Source organism: Procambarus clarkii, chromosome 4 (genome assembly GCF_040958095.1).
Source record: "Procambarus clarkii isolate CNS0578487 chromosome 4, FALCON_Pclarkii_2.0, whole genome shotgun sequence".
Classification (NCBI taxonomy): domain Eukaryota; kingdom Metazoa; phylum Arthropoda; class Malacostraca; order Decapoda; family Cambaridae; genus Procambarus; species Procambarus clarkii.
In genome coordinates this window covers 45062232-45079147 of record NC_091153.1, presented here as the reverse complement: position 1 = coordinate 45079147, position 16916 = coordinate 45062232, and the positions used below count along the sequence as shown (strand labels likewise).

Sequence of the window (16916 nt, the reverse complement as noted above, 5' to 3'; positions counted from 1 at the left end):
TAAAAAATCAAGGAAATTTCATATACAAATGTATAAATGGTGCCAGAGATTAATGGCAGGCTGGTGGTGACCACAGGCTGACCCCCAAGCTGGTGGTGACCCCCTGGCTGACCCCTCCAGGCTGGTGGCGACCCCTGGCTGACCCCCCAGGCTGGTGGTGACCCTTAGCCTATTGGTGACCCTCAGGCTGACCCCAGACTGGAGGTGACCCCCAGGCTGATCCCTCAGGCTGACCCCAGACTGGAGGTGACCCCCAGGCTGACCCCAGACTGGTGGCGATCCCCAGGCTGACCCCCAAACTAACCAACTGTTTATACAAAATATATAAATACATAATTTGGCTTTAACCTATGTAATACTTGGTCTTGGTTACAGCGTCGACTGTAAGTCCTGCCATTCTTTATCTTGGACTAAACACATTCAGGGAGAAAGGGGAGGGGGGGAGGACAAGGAATTGAACTATATTGGCACTCAAACTTGCATAAGCTGGTGTGGGGGGAAACATTAAATCACTGGGCTCGTGGCGCTGACAGTAACAGCCGTCGGTAGTGACATTATGACTCAAGGAGCAGTGAAGACTGAGGGCTGAGACCCCCTTCCGGTGCACGGAGACACAGAGACTCCTCTGGAGGAGTGATGCTGCAGGAGGGAGATGAAGGAGCACGAGAAGTAACTCTAAATGCCACCCAACACTTCATTAAATAACAATTAAATGCGATATTATTGTTGTTATTTTAAGTTTTGTCATATGATTTCTCAAAATGGCTGTTTTTTATCGTATTTTACCTTCTAATACTGCATTAATGTCCTCTGGTCAAAGGGCTGTTTGTGTACAAACATTAAGATGTTGGCATCTTGATAGGAAGGAAGAAAGGTTGAAGTATGACGTTACTTGGTAAAGACAGACGAGTATGACAGAGCATAGTCTTAAGGTCCACGACACAACCATCCTCAGGTCCTTATCTTACGACTAACGGAATATATGTGGTAAATTATTATCAAAAATATATATAAAATATCGCACAGAATGGACACAAAAATAAACAATTATTTGTATAAGAGAAAAATGGAATACTGCACAGTGTTCAACACACAGAGGCGAGTGCGCAGACTCTTTCTTGATTCAAGCTGGGGGCCGAGTGAGGTCCTGTGTTGTGGTGGTGAGGGGCGGCGCCCCTAGACACCACCTGAAGATGCTCGCCCCCTCTGTAGGGGGCGACCCTACAGAGGGGTCACGCCCCTACAAAACCCCCAAAGATCACCACCTCCCAAGGGCAACTAGAGCATAGTGAGGGGCTACTCACGTTCTTTTCATCAAATTCCTGTTAATGTCGTCTATCGCCCCTGGAGAGGGCAATATCAGAGGCTCCATGACCGAGCCTGTCGCCCCCGGCACCAGCATCACTCACTCTCTCTCTCACACACCCTTAAAAGTGGGGATATTTTGAGATAATTTGCCACTTACACTTAACAAGAAGCAGATAAACACAAAAAAATAATACAAGTTAAGTCACTGCACGACAGCAACGTCATATTTAACTTTGGCATTTAAGTAACTGCAAAGCTTAAGTGTATTATAAGACTTTTCAGAAGGTATTGTCAGCCTTAACGAGGCCATCAAGCTTGGGAAAGCTTCTTGCTCACTAGACAACAAATAAGCTCATATTCTACGAGAAACATTCCCGTAAACATGTTCCTACAGGTGAGACTTGCAAGCACCTTCCAGGAGGCTCTTGCATAAATACATTCCAGGAGGTAGTTGTCCGAAGACAAATATCTTCCAGGAGGTACTTGTCCGAAGACAAATATCTTCCAGGAGGTACTTGTCCGAAGACAAATATCTTCCAGGAGGTACTTGTCCGAAGACAAATATCTTCCAGGAGGTACTTGTCCGAAGACAAATATCTTCCATGAGGTACTTGTCCGAAGACAAATATCTTCCAGGAGGTACTTGTCCGAAGACAAATATCTTCCAGGAGGTACTTGTCCGAAGACAAATATCTTCCAGGAGGTACTTGTCCGAAGACAATATCTTCCAGGAGGTACTTGTCCGAAGACAATATCTTCCAGGAGGTACTTGTCCGAAGACAAATATCTTCCAGGAGGTACTTGTCCGAAGACAAATATCTTCCAGGAGGTATTTGTCCGAAGACAAATATCTTCCAGGAGGTACTTGTCCGAAGAAAAATATCTTCCAGGAGGTATTTGTCCGAAGACAATATCTTCCAGGAGGTACTTGTTCGAAGACAAATATCTTCCAGGAGGTACTTGTCCGAAGACAAATATCTTCCAGGAGGTACTTGTCCGAAGACAAATATCTTCCAGAAGGTACTTGTTCGAAGACAAATATCTTCCAGGAGGTACTTGTCCGAAGACAATATCTTCCAGGAGGTACTTGTCCGAAGACAATATCTTCCAGGAGGTACTTGTCCGAAGACAATATCTTCCAGGAGGTACTTGTCCGAAGACAATATCTTCCAGGAGGTACTTGTCCGAAGACAATATCTTCCAGGAGGAACTTGTCCGAAGACAATATCTTCCAGGAGGTACTTGTCCGAAGACAATATCTTCCAGGAGGTACTTGTCCGAAGACAATAACTTCCAGGAGGCACTTGTCCGCAGACAAATATCTTCCAGGAGGTACTTGTCCGAAGACAAATATCTTCCAGGAGGTACTTGTCCGAAGACAAATATCTTCCAGGAGGTACTTGTCCACAGACAAGGCAATATCTTCCAGGAGGTACTTGTCCGCAGACAAGGCAATATCTTCCAGGAGGCAATTGTCCGAGGACAAATATCTTCCAGGAGGCAATTGTCCGAGGACAAATATCTTCCAGGAGGCAATTGTCCGAGGACAAATATCTTCCAGGAGGCAATTGTCCGAGGACCAATATCTTCCAGGAGGCAGTTGTCCGAGGACAAATATCTTCCAGGAGGCAATTGTCCGAGGACAAATACCTTCCAGGAGGCAATTGTCTGAGGACAGACGCCCCTAGGAGACGCTTGTCCGAGCACAGATGCCCCCAGGAGATAAATCTTCCAAAAAAGTTTTAATTATAACTCACATAGGCCAACCTGGAGGCCTAAACGAGACTTCAATTAGAAGTCTCGTTAAGACCTCGGCCAAGGTTGACCTCCAGGGCCTCCTGGAGGAAGATATATATGAACCTTGCAGAAAAACAAGTTGTGAGTTTTCCCAAAATATTCCAGGCCGTCGCTGTGGTCTTCCATACCGTAAATGAATAACTATATACATCTTTCAGGACATTTAAACAAACCTTTCAGAAAGGTTGCTTAAATATCCCACATAGTCTGAATGGGAATATAAATTCTATATATATATATATTGTAATGTACATATTCTTAGGGATGAGAAAGCCCTTAAAAGCTTATGTTTAGGGCGAGTGAAGCTTTTTAGAAGCTCAGCCGAGTGAAGGCTGAGTGACCTTATGCATTTTAGACTCCAGAGTGCCTGGAACTCTTGGTGGAGCTCTTGGAGGAGCTCTTGGAGCCCTTCCTGGGGGTGGAGTGGTGGCGTTCGAGGAGTCCCTGCGTCTCCAATGGCGAGGTAGGTGTGAGCGAGGACTCAGGCGTCGTGTCCATGGGCTCAGTCGTGGCCGTGTCCCCGTCGTTCTCGTCCTCCTCCAGAATGCGGGAGAGGACAGGGTTCCATGGAGGCCGAGGTGGGGATTGTATCCGTCGTACCGGGCGAGCTGCAGGCCGCCTCGCCCTCCGAGGGCGACGGTGTGCTCGCCGGCTCCTCCTTAGGCTCGGCCTTGCTGGCGATCTTGGCGGCTCTGGCGGGAGAATGTGGCGTGAAACCATTCTGCTGCGGCTTGTTGCGTCGCTCGCGGGTTGGAGTAGGCAACCCGCTCTCCGCGTCGCGCACAAGCCTGTGGCCGGACTTCGAGCGCGAAAGTCGTCCCTTGATGTACTTATTGAGCTCCTTCTCCTCGTTATTGGATACGAAACGACTAATTGTTGTCAACACGCCGCCAAGGAACACGAAAAAGCAACCTGTTCCGAGCAGATCACTCCTGCGCTCGGGTGTGGTGCTCCTGACGTAGCCAGGCACCAGGGAAGTGATAGTGAGCATCAAGCCGATCACTATAAACACCGAACCCACATGAAACATAGTGACCTGCCCTAACAGACGCTTATTTTCCCGCTCCTCGTTGAAGTACACGCGGCCATCGAGGCTAACGACGGAGGGTCGTGGCGTGGATAGTGAGGCGCGGCTTTCCCGGCGTTCCTTCGCCCGGCGCTGGTCTTCTCGACGCGATCTCTGGCGCCGGATGGCCAAGGCCGACTGCACCGCCTGCATCTTCACCATCCTGTAGTGAGGACACTCTCTTAGTACATCATCCTCACTATTATTGTTAAGGTTATGTCAATATCTGCATTGGTTGTTGGGTTGTATGGCTGTCTGCCTGTTTGTGGGGCTATCTGGTTGTGGGTCTATCTGTTTGTGTGTCTATCTGTGTGGGTCTATCTGTGTGTGGGTCTACCTGGTTGTGGGTCTACCTGGTTGTGGGTCTATCTGTGTGTGGGTCTACCTGGTTGTGGGTCTATCTGTGTGTGGGTCTATCTGTTTGTGGGTCTATCTGTGTGTGGGTCTATCTGTGTGTGGGTCTACCTGGTTGTGGGTCTACCTGGTTGTGGGTCTACCTGGTTGTGGGTCTACCTGGTTGTGGGTCTGTGTGTGGGGTCTATCTGTGTGTGGTTCTATCTGTGAGTGGGTCTATCTGTTTGTAGGTCTATCTATGTGTGGGTCTATCTGTTTGTGGGTCTATCTGTGAGTGGGTCTATCTGTGTGTGGGTCTATCTGTGTGTGGGTCTATCTGTGTGTGGATCTATCTGGTTGTGGGTCTATCTGTTTGTGGGTCTGTGTGTGGGTCTATCTGTGTGTGGGTCTATCTGTGTGTGGGCCTATATGTTTGTGGGTCTATCTGTGTGTGGGTCTATCTGTTTGTGGGTCTATTTGTGTGAGGGTCCACCTGTGTGTGAGTCTATCTGGGTTAGTTCATGTTAGATTAGGCTTGGTGGGATTTCACTAATTTATGATAGGCTGGGTTAGGTTTGGACATGTTTAGGACAGGTTAGAGTAAACCTGACAAGCCTAGGTTGATAGGCCTAGATTGATATATTGCATATTATAAACGAGCATAGTTATTATTATATAATATAGATATATATAAACAATCAATATTATGAAAGTGCAAAAGACAAATACATTAAATAAATATATTATTGACGTCTTTAAAGAGGGTTTATATAGCAGGTAAAATTCCAGTTTATTATGATAAAAATCAGCAATATATGAGGACAGTTTCAAAGACGCGTGACTGCAAGCCATTAAGACCATGGTAAGGGGCGAAACCTTCTGAGGAAACTGCCTTCATAAGTGTTTTATATACCATTATATGAACGTTTTAAAATAGTTCATCCTCTGAAAAAAAATCTATATCTTTTATTACTTTGGAAATCACTACAGTTTTATGAAAAATATATAACTATGTTTATGTGATAATTTGCTAAATAAAAGTTAATGTTAAGCTCTAATAAAACTGTGTAAAAGCACATAGTAAATTAATTATATTATATACAGAATGTAATAGATAGTTAATAGGTTGAATGAAGGGCTGCATACCACTGCTGAAAAGAGTAGGTTAAGTTTGCATAAAATTTATCAGATTTCCGTAGTCGCTAAAGCCCTGGGGCCAGATTCACGAAGTAGTTACGCAAGCATTTATGAACCTGTACATCTTTTCTCAATCTTTGACGGCTTTGTTTACAATTAATAAGCAGTTAATGGGCTCCGAAGCATCAGGAGGCTGTTTATAACAATAACAAAAGTTGATTGGCAAGTTTTCATGCTTGTAAACTGCTTAATAAATGTAACCAAAGCTGTCAAAGATTGAGGAAAGATGTACACGTTTGTAAGTGCTTGCGTAACTGCTTCGTGAATCTGGTCTCTGAACTTAACAGCACATTTTCCTAAACTACTTGAGACAAGTGTGGCTTTGTGTATAACATCTTCGATCAAATATAAAAGCTACAGTTACCTCAGGAGTTAATTCTAAGATCTATTTCTTCATATTGCATATAAATTATGTTTGTAAATTTAAAGAAAAATAATTATATTTTGCTGGTGATAAGTAGTGGGCATCCATCAGTCTCAGGAGACTATGGTCTCCTGAGACCTTGCGCTCTGGTTGTCGGTATGGAGTGGCCTCTCCAGGGCGCAAAGCCACGGTAGGTTGATACAGAGAAGCTGTTACCCATGCAGCAGGTCACCCCTCCTCCACGGTGATACAATATTATATATTTCAGTTAAATAATAACACCCTTGATCAGGGCTTAAAATTGAAGTAACTTATGCTTACAAGTTTGACAGACCTGCTGCATAATTCCATGAATAGATGTGTAAGGAAGATTTGATCTGCGGAACAAAATTCAAAATCGCTACAAACAATTGTAGAGGCTTTCAAAACGAACGAAGAGTTTGGCAAACGTAGTTTAATGCTGACCAAGGTAGGGTTCTGACCCTAGATCCTAATATATTTACCAGATATCATGTGGACAATGCTGAAATTGCCAAATCTGAATGCAAAAAACAAGAAAAAGGCATTTGAGTCATATTTAGGAACTTAAGCCAAAGAAATGAATGTATAAGTTTTCTTAATAACCCAAATAAAATACTGGGATTCCTATCTAGATTGGTTAGTAATAAAGTATCTAATGTTATTCATCTTTTCTCTTGATCAGTTGTGGTCTCTGTAGTAAAGAAAGGACCAAAAAATTCATAAAAAGAGACATAAATTCCCTTAATCGCGTCCAGAGAAGGAAGACAAACGTTTATCCCAGGAATTAGAAAACTCCTTTATAAAGAACTATTAAGAGAATTAAGTAAATCTCTTAAGAGATTAAGTTTATTCAGAACTTAATTTACGTTCTGAATAAACGATATAGAGAGGGATGTGAATGAATTACACAACTGGGGAGGGGAGGGAATTATCAGGGGAAAGCACCAAGCCATTACGAATATATAGCACTGGGAAGAGGTCAGGATAAGGATTTGGGATGGGACGGGGGGAAGGAATGGTGCCCAACCACTTGTGGACGGTCGGAGATCGAACGCCGACCTGCATTAAATCATCATTACAACACAATGTAGAACAATGGATACAAAATTTAGATTTAGTTTAGAGTTTAGAAAAGTTTAGTTTATTTAATTTTCTAAATCTAAGTTTAGATTTAGAAAAGACTACGATAAATGGAGGTTTGAGGGTAGGCTTATTGATTTATGGACCAAATTACCGGGTAATATCTTAGACATGGGATCATTGGGTTGTTTCAAGCGAAGGTTATCTTGAGTTGATTTCGGGGCTTTATTGTCCCCGCGGCCCGGTCCTCGACCAGGCCTCCACCCCTCAGGAAGCAGCCCGTGACAGCTGACTCCCAGGTACCTATTTACTGCTAGGTAACAGGGGCATAGGGTGAAAGAAACTGCCCATCGTTTCTCGCCGGCGTCCGGGATCGAACCCGGGACCACAGGATCACGTGCCCAGCGTGCTGTCCGCTCGGCCGGCCGGATCCCATTAGACATATGGTTAGACATAATATATAAATGAGTTTGGTTCAGAGCAAATAGGAGCTGTCTCGCATGGCCCAGTAGGCTTTAGTTATTCTTATGATATTATGAAAGATCTGAAGGCTTCATTCCGATGAACGTATCAAAATGAAACTTACAATAGCATGAAACAGCAAATGTATTTTTAATGATTATGGAGTAGTGGAGCCTGGGTCTTGGCTGTCACAGGCTCCACTACTTGGAGTGGAGGTCCACTCCAAGTATTGGAGGTCCACTCCAAGTATTGGAGCCCAACTCCACTTAGACACGCGACCTCTCCTCCATGCAGGCATAAGCAACACAGAAAACAGGACCCTACTGAGTGCGCCTGAATCTGGTCCCTTGACTAATTTGAATCCGATTAGTCATGGGTTCTAAATGTATATTTTGACACCAAAGGTGTTGTGTGTCGTTTTTGAACGCCTTCGACCATGGTTCGAGTTTGCAATTGACACAGGAGCGAAGACAGCAGTACGGGGTCCCAGGAGGCCTGACTACTGTGTGGTACTCTGGTATTGGGCCAGAGTACCAGAGTACTCTGGCACTCTGGCCTACACACGTCAATATGTCATGGGTGTGTTCCGGTCCGCTGTTGCAGCTCACACAACCAATTTACCTTGACAAAGGACGAGCTTTGGTCCGGACTCTCTTGTTGACGCGAGTCAGGCGCGGAAATACTCTCCTGTCTTTTCTTTCTCTTTTATTTCAATATATTTTTTTCCCCCGTGGGTTGGGAAAGGTTTATGGAATTCTGGTTTTCACTTCGAGTTAGTTTTTAACGGTTTGGTTTCCAATATATATATTGCCGGAGTTCTCCCCTTCAGGCACGTCCTCATAGTGTTTTTTTCCGGGGGTTAACTACTAGCTCCTGGGCCTCGCCTCTTGGCATTCAATCAATTGGTATATTTTCAGGGGCAACGACTACCTCCCTGGAGCTCCAGAGAGCAGCGAATACCTCTGCGACGGAATGGAAGCAGCCGACACCTGACAGGAGTCAAATTTAGTTCCCAGGCACAAAGGTAACAAGTGACAGGAGAGAGAGGAAGAAGAAACACAGTGTGGTACAAGGAATACACGACTGTCTTGGTAGTGTTGTGGTAGTTTGTTGCTGTTTGGTCGTCAAGAACCGCGCTCTCACCACTTGCAGTGGCGTAAAGTTGCAACTGAATTCGTTATTTCTCGTATGCAATTTCATGAGATTGGTCTCCTGGATTGTGATTTAGGCCCATCATGCGACGATAAATGCCTATAGGATTATATAACATACATATACATATCCTTATAGGATAGATTTGTGAAACTAGGTTTAGGAATTTGACCAGTTACCACATTAATCATATCAGGATTAATGTAGATTATCAGGATTAATACTGATTTACCAGCGTACTGGTAAATATCAGGAAAAATTTACAAGTACGCTGGATCATATCATAATAAGGATGGATTACACATTTAATGATGTCTACACATTGCCTTCTCTACCTGTGTGGCCTCTGACCACTAGTACAAGACATGGGAACCTTCTCACAAGTATGTGACTCATTTGAGGTTCCAAATTCCACCCAAGTATTTGGTACATTGTGATCAAGTACTTTTCTATCCCTGTCTCATGGTAGATTCCCTTCCAATAAGCTGGCTACAAAGTTTAACATCTTAATTCGGACATTAATCTTTGCTACATACCTTCTTGAGGTTATCTTGAGATGATTTCGGGGATTTTTAGTGTCCCCGCGGCCCGGTCCTCGACCAGGCCTCCACCCCCAGGAAGCAGCCCGTGACAGCTGACTAACACCCAGGTACCTATTTACTGCTAGGTAACAGGGGCATAGGGTGAAAGAAACTCTGCCCATTGTTTCTCGCCGGCGCCTGGGATCGAACCCAGGACCACAGGATCACAAGCCCAGCGTGCTGTCCGCTCGGCCGACCGGCTCCCGGTCGGTACCTTAGTACCTTTTCAAGAGTTTTTGTGAGAGTTTACACGTCTTAATGTATCTTGAATGTATGTCTGCCAGACTTCAGAAAACATGAGAAGGTAACGAAGTGGAGGAAAAGCAAAAAGTGCGACAAAACAATCTGTTTAGTATTGAAAACACGATGTCATAAGCCCCAGCTGATGACGATATTCAAATGTGAAGCTCAGATACCGTAGAGTTTTCCAAGAACCCGCGGAGATACTTCCACTAGACATGCTGATTAAATTATACATTACCGGGAGAACACAAAGGAAGAATTATCATGTGACGACAAACCATAATTTTTGTTATATAAACTGTGTTTTATCGGTATAGAAATGGTCATGAAGGAGTCCACTACGGGGTCACCATTGCCCGTGCTGCTTGGAACTCGCGTTCCGAGCAGCTGTATCTAAAACAACAACATATGATCAGAGATGGGGAGAAATGAGGGTCGAGTGGAAACATTCCGACTTGGGGTACGAGGGAGGGAATTATCATGGGGAAAGCGCCAAGCCATTGCGACTATATAGCACTTGGAAGGGGTCAGGATAAGGATGTGAGATGGTACGGGGGGAAGGAATGGTGCCCAACCACTTGGACGGTCGGGGATTGAACGCCGACCTGCATGAGACTTGAGGTACGAGAATATCTGTATTTCCAGATAAACATTTCCTACAAGAAGTCATAACTATAAATATTTATATACGTGGCTGTAAGATTATTTAAAAATATACTCTATCCAGATGACATGAGTTTAAAGAGCCAACTAATCTCATAATAGAAACATAAGAATAAAGGAAAATGCAGATCAGTTGCACCACACGAAGCAGCTCAAGTTTATATCCACCCAAACGCATCCCTTTCATTTAATCGCAGTGCTTGACGGTATTAATGTGGGGCAGAACTACCTCCCACGTCAATGTTTATGGCGCGTTTCCCGCCCAAATGGGATTACATTTACCTCCAGAGAGACGGGAATCTTACATGCCGCTACCAATAGCCATCTTAATTAGGTCAAGTGGATCAATCAGAACAACGCAATTCCGATAGCGAGGTGACATCAAAGCAGCAGCCGATGTGTTGTGAAGGTGTGTCCTTAACGAGAGCCACCTGGGGCCATGGGAGAGGACCTTGATAACTCGTAGAGGGCGAGCATAGATCTCCACTTCCTCAGGTGTAGAGAGCCCCTGGAATGCCTCAACGCGGTGGCTTCTTTAGTGTAGATTAGTAACGGGTTAAAGTTCGGTGTTGCCTTCAACCTCGTTCTGACAGTTTCTGCCACGGCGCTGGAACCAATCGTATGGCGTTTGTCTTTCCATTGGAAAGCTTCGGCGCCGTGGAGAGGGGGGACCTGATGCTTGGGTAACAGCTTTTCCTCCGTATCAACCTACCCTGGCTTTGCGCGCTGGAGAGGCCACTCCAGACCGACAACCAGAGCACAACTCCATAGTCTCCTGAGACTGATGGACACCTTCTATATTACTTTATAGCATGTGAAGAGGGGGGGACCTGCTGCATGGGTAACAGCTTCTCCGTATCAACCTACCCTGGTTTCACGCCCTGGAGAGGCCACTCCAGACCGACAACCTGAGCGCCACACCATAGTCTCCTGAGACTGATGAATGCCTACTACTAAAGCTGATAGTCATCGCTCTTTATCGTCCTCCCTCACGCTATAAGACCGACAGGCCAACTGCACGGTGACAGACCAAATGCAGATGGTAGATCTAACCAACCACCTGCTCACTGGGAAGATAACAACACCCGTTGGGCTGCCAGTTGAGAAGCCCTGAGGTAGACGACCAGGCCATGGACGGACTGACAGCTTCTCTACGAGTTGAAGTGCGTATGGCTGACAGGCTCCAGTAAGGTAACTGGCAATGGTTGGTTGAGAGACAGACGTCTGTCTGGGAGACACGTCTGAGTGAGACACGCCGTCTGGCAGGCTGTAATCAATCTTTCTATCTATCTATCTATCTATCTATCTATCTATCTATCTATCTATCTATCTATCTATCTATCTATCTATCTATCTATCTATCTATCTAGATGGGAGCGATGAAGAAACAACCATTGTTTTCCTAAGTCAATGACTGCGCTGACGACTGTTGAAAGCTGTGCTGCAGACAGAGTTTCAAGTGTTGCTGTTATCAATGTAGCAAGTGTTGCTGTCTGCACTGTCGCAGTTTGAGCACTTGGGTGCTTGCAGTGTAGGTTGTCGACAGTGTTGCAAGACAAGAAGAAACCTTGAGACGCTCCAGCAAACTTTCTCTGAGGAACAGAACAAAACAACTTTGAAAACTAGAAAACCAGTCAGGTAACAGATCAGGAAACCAACAAATCACGAAAATATCAAATTAGCAAGAGATTATCAAGAAACGACTTGAAACCGTCAGAAAGAAAGATAAATCTATTTGAAACCTTCAGAGAGAAAGCTAAATCTATTTAAAACCTTCAGAAAGAAAGATAAATCTATTTGAAACCTTCAGAGAGAAAGCTAAATCTATTTAAAACCTTCAGAAAGAAAGATAAATCTATTTGAAACCTTCAGAGAGAAAGATAAATCTATTTAAAACCGTCAGAAAGAAAGGTAAATCTATTTAAAACCGTTAGAAAGAAAGCTAAATCTATTTAAAACCGTCAGAAAGAAAGATAAATCTATTTAAAACCGTCAGAAAGAAAGATAAATCTATTTAAAACCGTCAGAAAGAAAGCTAATCTATTTAAAACCGTCAGAGAGAAAGCTAAATCTATTTAAAACCGTCAAAAAGAAAGATAAACCTACTTGAAACCAGAAACAAAGAAAAAACAACTTGAAATCTTCAATAACAAAGAGAAAACTAATTTAAACTTTCAGAGACAAAGAAAAACCTCTTTGAAAAGTAATAAAGAGTCCAGTGAGGAGGCTGAGCACGATGGGGGAGAAACATATAAGGCGGACCTGCCCCATAGCCCAGCTCCCAGCCAGGGACAAACATGCCTCCACGTAACTCCAGTCGGCTTTCCCAGCAAGTCTCGTGTAATCCCCGACCCTGGCCAGCAGCAGGAGGAGGGAGAGATGGAACGGGAGAAGGAGCAAAAGAAGGAAGGAGTAGGAGGAAGAGGAGGGAGAGATGGAACAGGAGAAGGAGCAAAAGAAGGAAGGGGTAGGAGGAAGAGGAGGGAGAGATGGAACCGGAGAAGGAGCAAAAGAAGGAAGGAGTAGGAGGAAGAGTAAGGTATGGAGAAGGAAGTACGGAATCATCAAAAGAAGGCGCCAAGCCGAAGAGACTATGTAGCCCCATCAATGGTAAGCAGAGAGAAGATAAAAGTGAATGAGAAAAATAGAATGATAAAGAAAGTATAAATATACACATAACAGTGAATGCTTTTTGCTCGTCTGATAAGAGAGTTTATTTTCATTTACTGAGAATGTAAAAACGTTTACCTTTGGTTGACCTTTGGCTGGGTAAATGACATTGATTCACAGTCGATAACAGCTGAGAAATCTGTTATAAACACTCTACGAACAATCATACCCACATTTCAGACTTCATAGGAGTCGTTGGATGTCGCAATAGGAGACACTCCTACTTCAGGTGGGGCATAGGGGGGTCAACCCCACCCACCCTATGACACTTGTCCTTGTCATAGACAGACAGGTCCTCACCACCACAAACCACAGCCTCAAAAATAAAATAACAAAAACTACCATAAAAGTATTTTGATAAATATAAGAAAGAAGGTTTATCTATATGATACACAAGAGAAAATAACCTGTTGTTGTGAAGATATATTTTGCATATGAAGAGGACGGTGTTATTATCCACAAGATGGGCGTTCTAGAGCAAGACAAGCTTCAAGAAGCTGGGCCAAGATTCATGAAGCATTTGTGCCCACTTACGCACATGTCATCAGTACGCACGGATGTACGCATACCTGTACGTACACGTACATCATGTACGCATACCTGTACATGCGAGCTTGGGAACTTCACAAATCAACGTTGTTCTTATAGTAGCTGGTTGTTCATAGCAATGAAGGTTGTTCATCGCAGAGCTTCGGAGTTCATAAATCGTTTTCAATACACCATGACTGAGAAAAGATGCAATGGCTTCGTTCGTGGTCACTTATTTGATGAGTCCTGGTTCTTGAAGACTTGTAGAGATGTGGCTTTGAAAAATGCTCACTTTTTTGTTGAGATAAATGGCTTTTGTGATTATAGACATACGTTGTTAAATACGAATTTAACAAAAGATTAAAAAGAATGTCCCAGAAAAGGGTTACAAATATATATTAAGTAGTATGATTTTAATTTTGAGAAAGAAAATACTTCAATTAGAGTCAGGCAGTTGGCGTTACGTTGATTGCTAGGGAAAGGAAAATGAGAAAGACAGGTAAATGAGACATAGAGTTTTCCAGGACAGTTCCAGACCTGGCCAAAGCCACTCTCATCCCCCAGGACAATCCAGTAGCCATGAGCAGCCAGTACTGGGACCTGGAACCTTGTTAGGACAGCTAGCAATATTTACCTGCAGTTACCTGTCGGCTACAAACTACAAATAAGTTACCACAAGAGGCACAAGGAGGCAGAGGGAAGCCGGTGGAGGAACAAGCCAAGGAGAGGAGGGGCTCCAAGCCGGTGCTACTCACACTCCCGTCTCACAAGACCTTCAGCACCTCGGCGCTAGTTAACACACTCTACTCTGCAAAAATTGACGCGACATTTAGTGGCCGGTGGCATACATCAAATAATAATGTTCTCAATCATTTGTAAGAAGCAATCTATTGGAGGAGACACTGTTTAAGCAAAAGCATGGCTATTGGGGATTACATGACATGTTTATTGACTACTGGTTAATGGCAACTGTTGCTTCGTGTTTTAGTGGTATATAAGCGACCTGGCAGGCACTCACGAATGCTGCAAAGCCAAAGCAAAGCTCAAAGGAAAAACATAAAACATGCAGTTTAAGAAAGGTAAAATGTATGTGTGTGTGTGTGTGTGTGTGTGTGTGTGTGTGTGTGTGTGTGTGTGTGTGTGTGTGTGTACTTACCTAATTGTGCTTGCGGGGGTTAAGCTCTGGCTCATTGGTCCCGCCTCTCTCAACCGTCAATCAACAGGTGTACAGGTTCCTGAGCCTACTGGGCTCTATCATATCTACACTTGAAACTGTGTATGGAGTCAGCCTCCACCACATCACTGCCTAATGCATTCCATCTGTTGAATGCAGATGGAACGATCCATCTGTCTGTTAATGAATTCCATCTTTGTGTGTGTGTGTCTGTGTGTCGGGTGAGGCAGGGAGTGGAGTAGAAGGGAGGGAGGAAAGTAGAGGGTAGAGAGGGAGCAGAAAGGGAGGAAATTAAAAGGTAGGGATGGAGAAGGTAGACAAGAAGGGCCCACGGTCACCATGGCACTGTCGATCCCACACTCAGCCTCAGTCATTAGTGCTCTAGGTGGCACCCTAGAAGGGTGTGAGGGAGGTCGTGGCACCCTAGAAGGAAGGGTGTGAGGGAGGTCGTGGCACCCTAGAAGGGTGTGAGGGAGGTCGTGGCACCCTAGAAGGGTGTGAGGGAGGTCGTGGCACCCTAGAAGGGTGTGAGGGAGGTCGTGGCACCCTAGAAGGGTGTGAGGGAGGTCGTGGCACCCTAGAAGGGTGTGAGGGAGGTCGTGGCACCCTAGAAGGAAGGATGATAGGGAGGTCGTGACACCCTAGAAGGAAGGGTGATAGGGAGGTCGTGGCACCCTAGTAGGAAGGGTGAGGGAGATCGTGGCACCCTAGAAGGATGTGAGGGAGGTCGTTGCACCCTAAAGGAAGGGTGTGAGGGAGGTCGTGGCACCCTAGAAGGAAGGGTGAGGGAGATCGTGGCACCCTAGAAGGAAGGGTGTGAAGGAGGTCGTGGCACCCTAGAAGGAAGGGTGACAGGGAGGTCGTGGCACCCTAGAAGGAAGGGTGAGGGAGATCGTGGCACCCTAGAAGGAAGGGTGATAGAGAGGTCGTGGCACCCTAGAAGGAAGGGTGAGGGTGGTCGTGGCACCCTAGAAGGAAGGGTGACAGGGAGGTCGTGGCACCCTAGAAGGAAGGGTGAGGGAGATCGTGGCACCCTAGAAGGAAGGGTGAGAGGGAGGTCGTGGCACCCTAGAAGGGTGTGAGGGAGGTCGTGGCACCCTAGAAGGGTGTGAGGGAGGTCTTGGCACCCAAGAAGGAAGGGTGATAGGAAGGTCGTGGCACCCTAGAAGGAAGGGTGTGAGGGAGGTCGTGGCACCCTAGAAGGAAGGGTGAGGGAGATAGTGGCACCGTAGAAGGAAGGGTGTGAGGGAGGTCGTGGCACCCTAGAAGGAAGGGTGAGGGAGGTCGTGGCACCCTAGAAGGAAGGATGAACACCTTATTGATCTTCTATGAACACACTGTCGTGTTCTTCTCATTATTCGACTCGAAGGACAATGATTTAAACACACACACACACACACACACACACACACACACACACACACACACACACACACACACACACACACACACACACACACACACACGGGAATACCTCTCTGTTTCATTTCATAGCATTAAAAACAATATACACAGCAAGTGAACATGCAAAGCAGACCATTAGTTCAGACAAGCAGATCAGACAAGCAAATCAGACAAGCAGATCAAACCAACAGCTCAGACAAGCAGATCAAACCAACAGCTCAGACAAGCAGATCAGACCAGCAGAAAACATCCTGTAACGAAGAATATTATCAAACATGCTAAAAAAAATCCACAGAAAAATCCATTTTCTACATAATTTTGCCAATTATAATTGTTTATAAAGACGGTCCTTTTCGGAACTGAAGTCAATGCATGATGAGGGACTCTGAGTGATGGTTCTTGAGTTCAGTTCTTGTGGATCCTCTTAGTCTCTGATCGAGTCATGTGTGTCCACATGTGGCGCCACACATGTACATAAGTGACGCCAGAGTTTGTATGGTATAACTGGGATAAGGTCAGGCGGCATCATGAGATAGGGAGAGAGAAGAGAGAGAGAGAAAGAGAGAGAGAGAGAGAGAGAGAGAGAGAGAGAGAGAGAGAGAGAGAGAGAGAGAGAGAGAGAGAGAGAGAGAGAGAGAGAGAAATAGAAAGAGAGAAAGGTGTGTGTATGTGTGTGTCAGAACAATATCACATATATGTTATGACTATTAATAAGATTCTTAGACAATGCAAAACAGTCTACGGGAATCTCCACCCACGTTTCACTGTCAATGTCAAGTACAGTTACCGGGATATTCTGTGATAGATAGTTAATGTGAGAGTCAGCTACTGTGAGGTTCAATAATTGTCAGGATCAGCAACTGTGAGGTTCAG

At 45.0% G+C, this 16916-nt stretch overlaps 1 protein-coding gene across 1 annotated transcript in view; it reads right to left on the bottom strand.

Annotated features, from left to right (window-relative positions):
• Positions 1 to 2184: 2184 nt before the first annotated feature.
• Positions 2185 to 16916, bottom strand: part of LOC123749923 (uncharacterized) — a 40023-nt gene continuing 25291 nt past the window's right edge. The window contains 2 exon segments of the mRNA XM_069337193.1: positions 2185 to 3666; positions 3668 to 4334. Of these exon segments, the coding sequence (XP_069193294.1) occupies positions 3457 to 3666; positions 3668 to 4333 (876 nt within the window). The 5' untranslated portion in view covers position 4334 and the 3' untranslated portion in view covers positions 2185 to 3456.